Genomic DNA, 12,161 nt, shown 5'->3' with positions numbered 1-12,161 from the left:
CAACAAATATGTGGTAAAACTTATATTTTGAAAATGATGATTAAAAAATAAAAAAGGATGTGGAGAACGTAACCTATGGCATTTTAGGGGCATATTTTTATATTTATTTTTACTTTTTTATTTTCAAAGTGATATTTTTTAAAAATATCTTTCTTGGTTCCCTATCCTTTTCCTTTTTCTTTTTTTTTTTTAATTTTATCTTCTTTCCATTTGAGACCGTATTATAGAGTTTTTTTTTTCTCCTCAATACAATATTTTACAGTTAAAAGTCCAAGAAAAATCTTTCTTTAGAACTTACTTTTACTTTTATTTATTTATTTTATATAAATTTTATTTATCCATTTCCCCACTAATTTCCTTATGTTCGCCCCTTAAAGTTCCTTTACAATTTACATAAATTATTATGGTAAAAGTTTATTATTCTTTTTCTTTCTTGAATAATTATCACATAAATCACTTTCTAGTTAAGTAAAGTTTGATTTTTTTTTTTTGTTCGTTTGGAAGTTTATATTTAAATCCCATATTTGAATGCGTGTGATCTAATTGGAATATTATCATAAAGAGTATTGATTCGTCTTATTTAAATAATTTTTTGTCTATTTCCAAATAAAAGGCTAAATGTCTCCTTCATATTCAAAATAGGCCAAATTTGATAAAATCCTAATAATTATTGTAAAGATATGGGAAGTGGGAACTTTATATTAAATATTATCTTTATAAAAAAATATATAAAAAAAAGGAGAAAATCAAAGTAGAATGATTTTCACACGTATAACGGTTGTTGAAAATATTCTCTTTTTCTCGCAAACAACTTTTGAAAAGTAATCCTCCGGAAAAAAAACTTTGAAAAATAAATATAAAGCAACATTTTTTAAAATAAAACTTAGGATATAAAACTTAAAAATGAAGCTTTTTAAAATCAACCAGTCTTTCTATTTTTAAAAATCAAGCTTAGAAATATTTTTTTATTAGTCTTTCTTTATTTTGTTGGGTAGTTTTTATAACTTTTTCAAAATATAGACCAAATTTTGAAGAAAAAACTTATCTTGAATTTTGAAATTTGACTCACAATTCAACGTGTTTAAGAGAAAAAAAGCTTACTAATGAAATTAAACAAAAACAAAATATAATTGTTTAAAACAGGAAACTAGAAGTAAAATAATTATATAACAACACTTAAATATAAAATAAAATTTTCAATAATTATAATAATAAAAAAATCCTTGCAACACCAACATTAAAATTAATGAATTTCTCCTCTGGCGGGAGATGGTGGATGTACCTAATAAATAAATAGCATTTATTGCAAACGACCATATATATCACATTGATTTGAATTTGTTTTCTCTCCTTCTTTCATTTTTTTTCTTTATCATTTATATCATCTCTTAATAGTCATTCTAATTTCTTAGTTTTTTTTTTATAGGGTAGAAAGATTACCCTTTAAAATTACACTTTAAAATTACCACTAACTCAACTCATGTTAAAAAGTAGAAAGATTTTTTATAAATTTTTGTTTGGTCTCTGGATTTTAAAATGTTTCACTTTTACCCATAAATTTTGAATTTAGTTTCAAGTTCTTAAATTTTGAGTTTAGTTTTCATTTGGCCTATAACTTTCAAATTGTTACACTTTTGCCCTTGGATTTTTACTTAGTCTCGTATCGAAATTTTGCAAACAATAAAATCAAGTTCCTTATATCGGGTTATTATTTAAAATTTTTTCCAAAACATAACTAGAAAATATTGTTTATCATTCTTGACTTATAAAATGCGTGATAAATATTAAAAAATAATAATAACATAAAAAAATTAATATTTATTTAAAAAAAATATTTGATTTAAAATTTAATGGTTACCTTCTTTTTTTCAATAAAAATAAACAAAGAACAAATAAAGAATGAAAATAGCTATGTTACAATGTTTTTTTATTAAAAGAAGAAAAAATAAGAAATAAAAATGTTTTCAAACGAACTCTTAGATACTCAAATAGAAACTAAACTCAAAATTCGGAGCGATGAAATAGAAACTAAATTCAAAATTGAGGTAAAAAAATGGTATTTTAACCTGAAATGTTAAAAGTTACCAGCCCTAAATCTTTTTCCTTTTGGCTTTATGTCATGTTTAGTATATTGTTTTTTTCCCTCAAAAAGAATGATAAGTGCTATTTTATAAATTATAATCTCACAGCAATAAGTATATTCTTAAATTATTATTTGGGTTAGGTATGATTAATTTCTTAGAAGCGATTACTTTGGAGAGTAACATTAACCAAATCATTTATACTTGTTAGTCATTCATCCAAAAAAATATATATATGAAATGATACAATATTAAAATAGTATTTTAAATATATATAAAAATTTTGCCAACATGAACAAGGGATCGGGATGTCTTCCTATGGGATCGCAGGTCTCTTTATTAGGTGCACAATTTTGTAGAACATAGGAACTATTGTTGAAGAGCAAGTATTTTTCCTAACATGTGAATAAATAAAACGTTCCCATCCAAATTACCTCTATATAAAGAAACAACATGCTCTTTCAACGAGCATATAAGTTTCACTCAGTACTTCCCAATCCTAATTTCGAACAGTTTATTGTACCTTTTGCTTTTTAGTGTCGTTTTAAGTTATCAGCTTACACTAACTTGACCTGTAGATATTGTGATTATGTCATATTAAATATTGTCTTTTCTAATGGTTAGATATCAACTTCTACTAGTAGATGAGCATCTACATGAGCATGACCTATAAAAATGTAATACAATAATTCAAAAGATATATTTTTTATATATATATAATAACACACAAATCAAATATAAATTTATCATATCAATGTCAGCTTAACTATTAAATAGGTGGTAAATTTCAATTCCCACCTACACATCTAAGATATGATATTCAAATCAAATATAATTTTAGCTTTACGATTAACATAAATACGATACTAACTCCTAAGTCAACCCCTAGTCTAAATCAAAATTCTCAAAAGTCAAAAAGTTGGTTCTTTCCTTGCATTGCGCCACGTGTTCTCTCTCCAAAAGCTTTATTCATTTATTATCATTAATTAATATTTACATAAATTGAAAGAAAGGCAACGGAAGCATTACTCATCCTTCCTTTGAAACTAGCTCTGTTACCTGAGAAGTAAGCCACGAGAAGCCAAAAATGGGATATTGCGGTGCGACGGCGGCGGCCAGTTCCGGCGGCGATGGCGACGGCGAGCAACACCGCCGCCACTGCATCGTAGAGCTCCACGGCGGCGCCGATACGATCCTCAACGGATCACCGGTGCAAAATCCACAACATGCAAAGTACTCCCACAACAACTCCCTCACCGCCGCCGAGATGGAGTCTCTCGCCGCTCTCTGCGACACATTCTTGCCCTCCGTCGCTGCCGCCACTTCCGGTCACTCCAATTTCGAAAGCTCCGCCGCCACTGCCACTGCCGCCTTCTTCCAGACTTCCGCCTCCGCCGCCGGAACTCCCGAGCGGGTAAGATCGCATCACACAACATGCATGTAGTTATAGATCATATGTTTTATATTAAATTCAATTAAAAGATAAATATATGTTTTATTATTTTCTAGTCCATATTGTTTCAAAATTTTCATTATAGTCCCTTATATTCCAAAATCTTTCAATTACGTATTTTTTTCCTTCTTTTTTTGGTTAAATAAGGTTAGCAAGTTAACCAATTTACGACATAATACTAGGTGAGTTGAGTAGAAATTCGGAGAATAATTAAGTCTTTGAGATTCCGTCAAATTTCTATTATGCTACACATATTCTTATATACCATCTGCTAAACGAAAAGGGTATAATAGAAAAACGTTAAATATAAAGGACTAAATCTATTATCGAGGTTATTTTTATTTTTATTTTTTTGTGTTAAATGAGAGGATAGGAAGTTAAGTAATTTACCTTGCAATATGAGTTGAGTAGAAATTTGGAGAAGAATTAAGCCCTTGAGAATCCTCTAAATTTCTACCATGCTACACGTATGCTTAATTATATGCCATATGCTAACGACGAAAAGGGTATAATAGAAATAAAACGTTAAACATAAAGGACTAAATCGAAAAAATACTCGAATATGGAGGACTAAAACACAAAATTTCTAGCTCCGACACTGATGATGAGATGTAATGTGTTATGCAGGTGGGAGGGATGATAAGTGAGAGAGTGAGACATCCAAAGAAATGGATGGTGAGATTGAGCCTATGGATGTTGTCAACATGGTATGGGACATACATTCTATGTGGGAATGCAAGCCTTTCAAACCACTTCCCATACTTCCAAACATTTTCAAAGCTTTCTCACAACAAGAGAGAAAAGATAGCTCTCTCGTGGTCCCTAAGTTTTTTTCTTCTCCACAGAATGTTCTTCAGAACCATCAAGATCCTCTCTCTCCTTGCTTTCTTCTCTCAGGTAAGTCACTACCTAGTATTCATGATTCTTTAACTAAAACTCTATTTTTACTTTTTTTTTTTATTAGTAATTACTTGAGTTTTCAAAAATTATGTCTACTACTAACTTTTCAAATCTATTTTCTATCAATGTTTTTTAATTAGCTATACTTAATAAATAAAGAGATTAAAATATACAGTTCTCCATCTTTTGAAGGGAAAAAGATATATATCAGATTTTAAATTTAAGAAATTGATCGACCAGCTTAGTTCTAGAAACACACAAAATTAAAAAAATAAAATTGTTATTGTTAAAAAACTTGAACTTTTATTTCTTCTTGACTAAATATATTCCTAATTTTAGAAATTAGAAAATCTATTCAACTTTATTATTTATTTTTTAGCAGATATTAAACTTTACTATTAGAAATCCTTTTTAACATAAAATAATCACTAAATTCAAATTTTAAATAATCAAGCTTCTCCCCTCTCGGTTGGCATTTGCCAGCCACTAGGGAGACTATATGAATTTGTGCTTGAGATAATGTGAGATAATCAAAAAGAAAAAAATACTTAGCTCGCCATCATTGAAAAGTTACAACTCATTATTTTTTTAAAATATACTTTTCTTCCCATTCGCATGACTATGTTATTTATTTTTGTAAAAAATTCATATTTTTGTATTTCACACTCTTAGTTGTCAAACATTTATATAATGTAGTGAGTACAAGATTGATGATTGATAGTAGGAAGTACTTAATGTTTAAAAAAATTTATATTTTTATATTTCTCACTTTTAGTTATCAAACATTTAATGATAACGAGTACAAAATTGTTGTATGCGGAGCCGAGTATTTGCCACCAAAAAAGTAAAATTTTGCACCAAGTAATTAGTGTAAAGTGACAAGTGTAAAAAGGCTGAAAGTACGTGTAATAAAAAAAAATATGCACAAAAGAATTTAAGAGAGAGAGAGAGAGAGAGAGAGAGGAGAAATTTTTAAATGCATGCAAGTGCAAGTTAGAAAGAAGCCTATCCATTAAAAACTTTTTGAGTATATCCCTAACTCTCAACTGGCTTTAGTTACTAACTCACAACCTGACATCAATAAATGCTCCAATACCCCAAAGCAAGCCATCTATTTAAGTTTCTTCACCAGAATTTTGTCATTTTCATCTCACTTTTATTATTAAATAAATTACTTCCCAACCACATGGTTGACTTCTTTTTATTCAAAGAAAATGTTGCCTTATAAGAAACATGGGTTTGAACTTTAAAAAATATCTAACAAATTTCTAAATTTTTAAAATTAGACCTATATATTATAATTGTCTGATATATCTACATTTTATTGGATACAAAATAAAAGGTTATTGAATAACAAATTGAAAATATAAGACCTATTAAATAGGTCTTGAAATTCGAGGACGAGTAGACACAACATTAAAGTTCAAAATCGATTAGACACTTTTAAAATTCAAAAACTTATTAGACATCCTTCCAAAGTTTTTTTTTTCCTCAATCTTTTAATTCTGTTAAGCATTTTATCTTAAATTGCCTAACACTTCAGATTTTTTAAACAAATCAAAAGACTATTAGTAAAATAAACAAAAATCAAAACACCATATATCGACTGTTCGTATAATTTAGTCATAAAAAGATTTTCTATTTTGCTCTTCAAATTTTAAGATAATTTGACCTTGAAAAAGAGGTATTCATGAAAATTCAATAATCCAGTATAATTGGGATGAAAAGAAATTATTGAACTGTACTTTCTTAACATTCTTCATTTAGCAAAATAACCTTTTAAAAACACTTTTGGGTATTACACTTTGATTAATAAAGTTTTGATAAGTATCCGAAGAAATGTTAAAAATAAATTTTATCTTTTTACTCAGAATTGTAATAAATTCAATTCAATTAATTATGTAGCAATTAACAGTCTGCATAAATAATAGATCGATTTAAGGGTTTTTTTTTTTACAACAAAATGGTGGATGGATGATTCAAACTCATGATCTCTTGGTCAGAGACAAATTCCAATTACCACCGAATAAAACTCATGTTGGCCTTTAAAGGTTACTGTATTAAGTATTAACACACACACATGTACATGTATATGGATATGGATGGATACTTGTATGAATGTATTAAAATACTAGTGAAGCAATGATTCACAACACAAACAAAAGATTTCCTTTAGTTCCAAGATCTTTGTTGTGTAGTATGGCTTTTAAAATTGATCAATGAGCATGAAAATGATCAGGTTGATGAGAAGATGAACAACATATCATGGAAAGCAATCGACTACCCCGGACCCGACCCCCAATTTAAACTCGAAACCAGGCAGTCAGAAGCATCAAACCTGAATGAAAATGGCAGATCAAGAGAAGAAGAGCTTTACGGACCTCTTTTCAGAGGCATTGTCAATATCGATCAACGACGAGGAGTCGCTGCCGAAGCACTTCGAAAGTTTGGATTCCCAGTTGCTTTTCTTCCCCCGAGGACCAAAACCGCCAGCCCTTCAATGATGATCAAGTGCGACGCAGTGGTGGTCGGGTCTGGCTCGGGCGGGGGAGTGGTGGCTGGGGTGCTAGCCAATGCAGGGTACAAAGTGCTTGTATTAGAGAAAGGAAGCTATTGTGCCAGAACAAATCTCTCTCTCCTTGAAGGACAAGCAATGGAAGAAATGTACCTTTCAAGTGGCTTACTGGCAACTGATAACATGAATGTGCTTGTACTTGCAGGCTCTACTGTTGGTGGAGGCTCCACAGTCAATTGGTCAGCTTCATTTCAAACACCAACCCATGTGACGAGAGAATGGTCAGATGTTTATGAATTGGACCTCTTTAGCAGCAATTTGTACAAAGAAGCAATGGAAGTTGTCTGCAAGAAAATGGGAGTTCAGTCAGAAATTGAGAGTGAAGGTTTTAACAATGCAGTTTTAAGAAAAGGGTGCGAGGAATTGGGTTACCATGCTATCAATATTCCTAGAAACTCACCTGCTGATCATTACTGTGGCTGGTGCTGTCTGGGCTGCAAAAATGGGAGAAAGAAGGGCACGGCAGAGACATGGCTGGTCGACTTGGTGAGGTCAGGAAATGGCGCTATACTTCCGGGCTGCGAAGCTGTTCGAATCATGTGGGAGAAGAAAGACGGGAGCGAACGCAAAAGAGCAAAAGGCATCACCTTTGAATTTGGGTGTCAATCCGGAGCAAAGCAGATGTGCTTGGTTGAGTCCAAGGTGACTATAGTAGCATGTGGAGCTCTCAGTACTCCTCCATTGTTGAAAAGAAGTGGCTTGAGAAACCCAAATATTGGCAAACACTTGCATCTTCATCCAGTAACTATGGCGTGGGGTCACTTCCCTGCAGAAACTGGTGCGTGAAAATATCTATTGGTTTAAATCCCATTTTGGTCTCTCTTCCAGATTTAGTTCTTAAACTTTTAAAAGATTCATTTTGACCTTCAACTTTCAAATTTATTCTATTTTAGTCCCTAAACTTTTTAAAATATCTATTTTAGTCCGTAAACTTTTCAAGAATTCATCCTTTTCTTTATTTTTTGTTCAACATCTGTACCAAAAGTGCCCTACTTGTTCATACACCCCCTAAATTGAAAAATAACGTGGCTTCGAGTGTGTGAGACATGCATTAGAACCACATAGATTGTGAGTGTTGAGGTAATAAGTGCTCTAAACTAATAGCAAGAACAAAAATAGCACTTTTTGAAAGTTTAAAATCTTAGAGTCGAATGGGATTTAAACCTATCAAACAAGTATTAGAATATCATATTACACTTCCATTGATTTCAATTTTCCAAGTTGATAATTAGATCTAAATTCACCAACTTACATTCTTCCTTGACAGATAATGATAAAGCATGGCCAGAGGAAGGCAAGAAAAGCTACGAAGGTGGGATAATGACAGCAATGTGTAACATAGGGACAGAAGCTGATAACGAACCTGGTTATGGAGGAGCTGTGATTCAAACGCCAGCATTACACCCAGGACTCTTCTCAATCTTAATGCCATGGGTCTCAGGGACAAATTTCAAACACCGTATGTGCAAGTTTTCGAGGACAGCCCATGTATTCGCATTGGCAAGAGATAAAGGGTCAGGAACAGTCAGATCTTCAAGCTCAATCAGCTACAAAATGGATGGTGCGGATGAGGAGAATCTACAGAAAGGAGTGGAGAAGGCGTTGAGGATTTTGGCCGCGGCTGGGGCAGAGGAAATAGGAACCCACCATAATAAGGGAAGGAGCATAAAGGTAAAGAAAGTGAGTTACCGTGAGTATGAGAAGTTTGTGAAAGAGGAGAGTTCGAGGCCATTGAATGACTTGGCGACGCCAATCTGTTCGGCGCACCAGATGGGGAGTTGCAGAATGGGAATTGGGCCGAAGGATTCTGTGGTGAATCAGAGAGGAGAGACATGGGAAATGGAGGGGCTCTTCATTGCTGATTCCAGCGTTTTTCCAACTGCTTTGGGAGTGAATCCAATGGTTACTGTTCAGGCTATTGCTTACTGCACTGCACAATCTGTCCTTGATACTCTCAAGAGGAAGAGGAATTGATGTAAAAATCTGTGCATAACATAACATGTTATTCGTATGTATGAACTGTGGTGAAGGAAATGTTTGATGCTCATTTCTTGAGTAATATTTATGGTTAAATAATATAAGGAATAGTGTACTTCACAGAATATTAGACAGAAATGAAACCGTTTATTCAGACAAATCCTCTAAGAAATCAAAGTGACTATTTAATTGTATGAATCATCTTTTCAAAATACAATCTAAATCTACTATAAATTTAGAATTATTCAACCAAATTTATTGAAAATAGGAACAATTTAAGCTACACTTATCCATAATCACAAAGGATAAATTACAAGTTTAGAGCTGTGATCCTTGAAATTTTAATTTGATGCCTAATAAATTCAAAGAACTATTGAACACAAAATTAAAAATTAGAAACCTATTAAAAACAAGCTTCAAGCTGAAGTATCTATTATACAGACTCTAAACTCTCTTTGGTTCTTATAGTTAGTATTTACTACAAAGTCATAAACAATTACTGTTTAGTGGGTCCCAAACCAAATTGTAAATCCCCTAGACGTTATAATCTTGGGTCTCTGGTTTGAAAGAGACAAGTACAAGAAAGCACCCCCCCAGTTGCATAAAGATTGGGAAAAAGATGTATGTATATTATATATATTGTATACATACAAGTCCATGTGTAGCTACCAACTCAAAGTCTCTGTAAAGAGGATAATGAAATGGAAGTGGGGCAAAGAGAAGAGGGTTACTGGGTGAGGCATCTTTGAGGAACTTTTCTAAGACGAAACAATTGAAGTTGAAGCATCCTAATTTAATTTGAAGCATCTGATATCAAAGGCTCTCATTATTCCATTCTCCCAAGTTAAGTCATCACTCACAGGGTCCCACATGCCCACAACATGCCTTCTTTTCACAACTAGTCAACCCCCCCCTCCCATTGGTTTTTCATGCGGTGGAATTTCAATCCTTTTTCCTGTGTTTGATAAGTTTCAGGTAAACGGGTATCTGGGAAAGGGTGTATCCTTCAAGTCAGAAAAACAAATAAATTATTGCAAAAAATTCGGAGTCCAACCTTCATCTATTCAGATTTTAATATCTAAATCAAATTACCCACTTGGAAACTTGTCAAATTGAGTGGGAAAGTTGGCTCTCTCTCTCTCTCTCTCTCTTATCTCTGTATTTGACCAGCGATAAGAAGATGAAAAACGAGAGATTTGATTGGAACAAAGTCCCAACTTCCACAAGTCAAGAGAGAAAATGATGGATTTTCCACCACTAACCTTCTAGAGTCTTTCGTTTTCCAATACCATGATTTAAAATCCCACTTCTTCTTCTTCGAGTTTCCTGGCCACCATGGAAAAGCACCCATCGGGCTTCGCAATAAGTTTTTCCATTGTCGCATTCCTCACCCTCGTCTCCTTTGCATCATGTATGGCTGCTGAATTCAACAGAACAAAAGTAAGTTTCTTTCATTTTCTTTCTCATTTCTAATATTAATTGATTAGTTTTTCTTACAAAAATTTCCCTTGATCATCGGAACTGGAATCTTCCATAGAAGAAAGACCTGAAGTTGAGCGGCAGATTCTGTTTCCTGCCTGAAAGTGAAGCATTCAAATTGGGAGTTGCAAGTTTGGTCTGTTTGGTGATGGCTCAGATCATTGGAAACACCATAATCTGCCATAGCTATTGGCCAAAAGAGAAAAGAAAGAGTTGCAGCGTCAAAAGGCCTCTGCTTTCAACTACCCTTCTCATCTCTTGGTGGGTAATTATTTCTCCATACTAATCTTCCTTCTCTTTTCTTTACTTTTCAAATTTTTTTTGGAAATTAATATGTTTTAACAAACCAATTGTTTTAAAAGAAAAATAACAAAAGACCTGAAAATATAAACATATTTTGGCAGTGGGCTCAATTTTTTAGACAATTTTTCAAAGGAAGTTTGTGAAAAAAACAACCGATAAGATTTAAAATGAACAGTAGTGATCTGTATTCCAGGTTGTTTGAATTGCATTTAGAAGAGATGATCATTGGAGGGAGAGCGAATAATATAAAAATAATATGCTAAAAGAACGTGGCCAGCTTTGAGGTGGTTCAAATTCCTATACATAGGATCCAAGATCTAGTAAATTACAAAATAGTATTATTAACAATAAACTGATAATAGAGCATGAGAAGTATTTGAAGAATAGAGTAATTTTTTCCCAAAAGAATACATAGTAATTTTTAAACTTATCCTACAACCATAGCTATTTTTAAAAGGAATCTTTCAATAACTTTTCCAAATTTCCTTTTTAAAATATTCTCTTTAAATAGTATATTGTAAAATTCAAATTACTTTATTCTTCAAATAAATCTTTTTTTTAAAAAAAACATATACTAATTATCAAATTTGAAGTCTATGACAGGTACTAGTTTGGAGATCTATTAGACATAATTCAGAAACTTTAATATACTAAACCTATAATTTAATCAAATTAAAAAGAATTGGGGCTAAAATGGTTAAGAAAAATGAAATACCAGGGTCAGCTTCGGAATTGCGGTGGCGATGATGAGTGGAGCAACCAGCATGAGCAGGAGGCAGGAGTATGGGAAGGGGTGGGTGGAGGGAGAATGCTATGTGGTCAAAGATGGAATATTTGTTGGCGCAGCCTTATTGGTTCTCATTAATGGAGGGTCCACCATAGGCTCGGCCGCCATTGGAAGGAGGAGCCACGTCACTGGGCCCAGTCAAATACATGCACAAATTGGATAACACGAGAAGTTATACATCATTGAAAAATATTTCCTCTTTTTTTTTCCTTTTTTTCTTGGCATTTATTGGTTGATAAATATTTTTAAAAATGCCCCACGCTACCTACAGTTCAAGCATTTTTTTTTTCTTTTTCCTTTCTCTCTCTTTTAATTTGTACAGTACCCTCAAAAAGTAAACATTATTTATGGTTTCAGTCTCCGTCTCAAAATTAAGATTCATCGTTATAAGCCATTCTTGTGGAAACTCCTAAAAAGTTTAGAAACAAGCTAATAGCTATCAAAATTCATGTAAGGAGATATTTTATAAGTTTACTATCTATGTAGATGAAATAGAACATTTTTTGTCCTTAAATCGAGAGAAGAGAGCGATTGATAAGAATAGGGTGCACCAGTTGAAAATTCACCGAGTTTCTAGCAAGTTGCACAAGTAGAGATTGAATAAGG

General features: G+C 32.6%; 2 protein-coding genes and 1 long non-coding RNA gene across 6 annotated transcripts; 2 read left to right on the top strand and 1 right to left on the bottom strand.

Annotated features, from left to right (window-relative positions):
* Positions 1-3,132: 3,132 nt before the first annotated feature.
* On the top strand, positions 3,133-9,101 carry LOC111012719 (Long-chain fatty alcohol dehydrogenase family protein). Its single transcript, XM_022286976.2, has 4 exons — positions 3,133-3,495; positions 4,162-4,431; positions 6,674-7,787; positions 8,277-9,101. The coding sequence occupies exons 1-4, from the start codon at positions 3,169-3,171 to the stop codon at positions 8,981-8,983; spliced, it is 2,418 nt and encodes an 805-aa protein (XP_022142668.1). The 5' UTR covers positions 3,133-3,168; the 3' UTR covers positions 8,984-9,101.
* LOC148208046 (uncharacterized) lies at positions 6,862-10,624 on the bottom strand. 3 transcript variants are annotated; one of them, XR_015788913.1, is made up of 8 exons: positions 10,484-10,624; positions 10,249-10,406; positions 8,699-8,992; positions 8,373-8,587; positions 7,597-7,784; positions 7,410-7,535; positions 7,103-7,293; positions 6,862-7,000 (listed from the first exon to the last, which is right to left on the bottom strand). It is a non-coding gene; the product is annotated as an uncharacterized LOC148208046 (long non-coding RNA). The 3 variants fall into 3 exon arrangements; XR_015788914.1 differs by having other exon boundaries at positions 7,410-7,527; XR_015788915.1 differs by having other exon boundaries at positions 7,597-7,775.
* Positions 10,292-11,911, top strand: LOC111010123 (chitin synthase, putative (DUF1218)). 2 transcript variants are annotated; one of them, XM_022283457.2, is made up of 3 exons: positions 10,292-10,426; positions 10,524-10,726; positions 11,487-11,911. In XM_022283457.2, the coding sequence occupies exons 1-3, from the start codon at positions 10,322-10,324 to the stop codon at positions 11,716-11,718; spliced, it is 540 nt and encodes a 179-aa protein (XP_022139149.1). In that variant the 5' UTR covers positions 10,292-10,321; the 3' UTR covers positions 11,719-11,911. The 2 variants fall into 2 exon arrangements, with proteins under 2 accessions (XP_022139149.1, XP_022139157.1); XM_022283465.2 differs by having other exon boundaries at positions 10,294-10,426; positions 10,527-10,726.
* The last annotated feature ends 250 nt before the right edge of the window (positions 11,912-12,161 follow it).

The sequence above is a fragment of the Momordica charantia genome (genome assembly GCF_013281855.1).
Source record: "Momordica charantia cultivar OHB3-1 chromosome 11 unlocalized genomic scaffold, Mcharantia_2.0 BLBB01000011.1, whole genome shotgun sequence".
Taxonomy (NCBI): Eukaryota; Viridiplantae; Streptophyta; class Magnoliopsida; order Cucurbitales; family Cucurbitaceae; genus Momordica; species Momordica charantia.
Note: the sequence above shows the minus strand (reverse complement) of the source record. Positions and strands in the feature narration are given on the sequence as shown.

Coding starts and splice junctions, on each gene's coding strand:
- LOC111012719 (XM_022286976.2), top strand. CDS start 3,169: ATGGGATATTGCGGTGCGACGGCGGCGGCCAGTTCCGGCGGCGATGGC. Junction 3,496..4,161: donor CCGCCGGAACTCCCGAGCGG/GTAAGATCGCAT, acceptor TGTGTTATGCAG/GTGGGAGGGATGATAAGTGA. Junction 7,788..8,276: donor TCACTTCCCTGCAGAAACTG/GTGCGTGAAAAT, acceptor CTTCCTTGACAG/ATAATGATAAAGCATGGCCA.
- LOC111010123 (XM_022283457.2), top strand. CDS start 10,322: ATGGAAAAGCACCCATCGGGCTTCGCAATAAGTTTTTCCATTGTCGCA. Junction 10,427..10,523: donor CTGAATTCAACAGAACAAAA/GTAAGTTTCTTT, acceptor AATCTTCCATAG/AAGAAAGACCTGAAGTTGAG. Junction 10,727..11,486: donor ACTACCCTTCTCATCTCTTG/GTGGGTAATTAT, acceptor ATGAAATACCAG/GGTCAGCTTCGGAATTGCGG.